A 3,676-nucleotide genomic window follows, 5' to 3' on the forward strand; every position below is an offset into this window, starting at 1 on the left:
AAGAAAAGTAGATAAGCGTTAATTAAAGAAAGTGCAAAAACAAATTTAAAATGGTTGTGCATTGAGCCAGCCTTCATTATCAATGAAACTAATGTTAGTAAACTGCTCCAAATCGGTTGAGTTCAGTGTCTTCATCCATGGCACTCGCTTGGAAGTATCCGCTCCAGGTCCATAGCAGCCATGCTCCACAAATGTTAATTGCTGCCTGATTATTTATTTAACAATCCCATTAAAACAAGATTAATGGATTTCCTGATGATTAATACATATATTAATTGGTTATTCGAACAATTCAGCCAAAAAAAAAAAAAAAAAAATCAATTAAAAGGCTATTCTAACAATTAAGACATATCATGCTGATGGAATGGAAACATTAGTCAATCGACTAATATTGAACAGTGCATGCCAAACATATATAATTGTGAGTATGTTTTAGTCATAATCAAAATCGTGGTTACAAATTGTGATTAATTTCTTATCATATGACTCAAAAAACTTTTGAGTAGATAAATTATTATTGAAATATAACAGTGACGGTGACTAAACAAAATTTAAGGAAAAAAAGGAGAAGAAATTTGACAGAAAAAAAGAAAAAAAAAAGAACCAATCTGTGTGGAAATTTCTAATTAAGATAATATATAGCTATGTAAGATCATATTTTACAAGTGCTTAAGCAATTATTATGTAATATATAGCTTACTCAAAGCCAGTACTGCTCCATGCATTCCATCCTTCTGGCTCTACAATTCGTGTAAAATTTGAGTCGTAGAAAATCACTCTGGAATAACCTCTCCATGCCTTCCCAAGAAAGTTGAACCAGTGCCATGCACAATGCATTCCTTGAACACAAACCCGTTTGAATCATATGGACCGCTTCTTCCCTGTGCTGTGATATAACCTGGATCCACAGCCTGTCCCAAAAATGATATCGAACATTTCTACACATAAAAGTAACCAGGGTCATTCTAGGGCACACACAAATTTTTATGGTATCATGTTTATCTAATTTTAGTTCATATATGTAGTATATATCAAATAAAATAATATTTTAATTCTTAATTAAACTATTATATAAGGTAACTATTAGATTCTCAAAAAAAAGAAAAAGAAAGAAAAGATGTATGTATTTGAATTGAATTCAAACTCTAATTAACCTTGCTCTCATATTAATGTTTGCGAGCTGATTGAAGTGAAATTTAAAATGCCACTGCTTGTTTGAAGTAAAAGTTTGACTTCAAAAGACTAAATTAAGCTTGGATTTGGAAATGCTTCACTTAAGAGTACTTTATGAAAAATGTGCTAGTTAACAATAACAATGAAAAAAGTCTAAAAGATTAAGTTCTTAACCGACTAATACTCTTTAAATTTTTCTAGAAAATGAATCATTTTCTAAATTATTTTCTATAAAATCATCTTATTTACTTATATTTTGTAACAACCTTAATGTGTTGGAAACAATTTACGAACTTCTTTTATTTAGTTTTACTATGAAATAGAGTTGTTTGTTGATGAAAATTATGGTAAATGAGACAAAAAAAAAAAAAAAAAAAAAAGAAAAAAAAAGAAAAGAAAAAAAAAAAAAAACCTCATAAATAGATTGGCCAGCACCGAAGATAAAATCAACAGCACCCTGGATAGTGCACTTGTTAAAGTAATGTCGTCCTTGAACATCCCACAAAGTGTCTTGCAATCCATAAAACCCACATCGATAGAATACAGACTTATCACCGCTGATCATGGCTGCCACTGCGGCTTGTCTAGGGCTTTAGGGTTATTCCAATCTGGATTGTTGTATGTATTCTGTTTATTAATAATCATAGAAAGCCAAAATGTTATGTAAAGATATGCCGGATCAAATTTACACTATGATTTAGCTGTTTAAACTTTCAATATAATTGCTAAATAAAAATAAGATGAACGAGTAACTTTTTTATTAAAAAAAAAATATTTCCTACAATGCATGGTACTATAAAACAAGTAAAAATGTAATACTTTATAACCTAATATATTTACTAAACTTATCAAATTGTATAAATATAAACAAAAATGTTTGATACTTTAACCTATTATTAGTCAACAATCATTTAGGCACTAAAAATAAGTATTTAGAAATGAATGATAATACAAAGTTAAGTATCTTTATTTAAATTACAAATCATAAAGTGTTAGGAGTAAAACCCCTGTATATTTTTCATTTATTATTACAATAATTTTTAGAATAGCCATAGGTCCATTATATTTATGAATATTATGTCAATTTAAATGATTGGCATATACCATTTATCACTAATTAATTTGTGACTCTATTAGGTGCACAAAAAAAAAATTATGACTATTTAAATGAATATGAATAACCCAAAACTTTCTTATACCTGTATTAAAAAAAAAATTTCTTATAAAATTATATACTTAAAAAGTTAATTTTAATTTATAGATACAATATTAATTTAAATTGAGATTTAGTGTTATAAGCGCAATTATTTGAGAAGAAGAATATGTATTTTTTTTTTTTAATTTATAACTTAAGATTTCTTTTTGTTTTAAATACATAATGACAAGTGGTAGTAGATTTAAATCTCCACGTTTTATTTATTTATTAGTGGGTGATTTGGAAGTACTGAAGGTAAGCCACACCCCTTATATAGTATGTATGTATGTGTATATATATATATATATATAATTTTTTTTATAAAAAATTTATACACATGTATTTTTTTTTAATGAATTTCGGCCTATCGGCCCTGTTGTGAATCCGACAATACTTACAATCTCTAATCTCATCTCCACCAAGGTTTCAATAGCTGTTGGGAATCCTTACAAAGTTTATTTAATTCAAGAGGGTTTTAACTCAAGATGTTAATCAAATCTAATACAAGGGAGTAACCTTTCGCCACTGATCGAGTCACCTTCACAGGGTTTAATATGCAGAAATAATAAAGACATACTAGTCACTTTTTAAAGCATGCTTGCATCTAATCCCATGAAAAATTATGTTAATAAGTAAAAGAAAACAAAAAGTTGTTTTAAAAAAATTAGGCTAAACCTATGGACTAGTCAATGTCTGTATAACTTATCAAAAACACTTTATATATGATCAAAGGATAATGATATCTTACCCTGAAGCTTATGCTTTTTGCCACGATATGATCTGCTTGAGATGTAAAAGTTGGGCTTTGGGCAAGGTTATCATGATCTCCCCATTCGACCAATGTCTTTGTCTTTGCCACTCCTTTTAGGATTATATATGGCTTATCATATGGGATTAAGAGCTTCTCTCTACATGTACAACAATTTATTTTTGTTCATATATATATATATAGATGAATATATGTACACATGCACTTATTCATCAAAATCACATATAATAGATTTTAAATCAAAATAATAATAATAATAATAAAGCATATATAGAGTGCAAATAAACACGATTATCACCACGCAAAAAAATTTACCTATAGGTGCCGGCTTTGATCCTAATACAAGTCCAATACTTGTTATTGGAAGGAACAGCATCTATAGCTGATTGAATGGTGGAGAAATTGGCATTGCCAGATTGATCGACGGTGAATGTTTGATAAGGGAGCTTCTTATTGCCGACTTGTTTATAAAATTGAGCCTTTGCTAGGCCTAGGATGAGAGCAATACATGCACAAAAATACCATCGAAGAAAAGCCAT

At 28.8% G+C, this 3,676-nt stretch overlaps 1 protein-coding gene across 1 annotated transcript; it reads right to left on the minus strand.

The window, feature by feature from the left end:
* On the minus strand, positions 1-3,676 carry LOC112039858 (probable pectinesterase 29). The gene is given in 7 exon segments (XM_065770767.1): positions 1-205; positions 701-797; positions 800-938; positions 1,586-1,762; positions 1,765-1,800; positions 3,117-3,276; positions 3,453-3,676. Coding segments are annotated over 7 exon segments (993 nt in total). The 3' UTR covers positions 1-45.

The sequence above is a fragment of the Quercus suber genome, unplaced genomic scaffold (assembly GCF_002906115.3).
Source record: "Quercus suber isolate HL8 unplaced genomic scaffold, Cork oak 2.0 scaffold_35, whole genome shotgun sequence".
In the NCBI taxonomy this organism is placed as follows: domain Eukaryota; kingdom Viridiplantae; phylum Streptophyta; class Magnoliopsida; order Fagales; family Fagaceae; genus Quercus; species Quercus suber.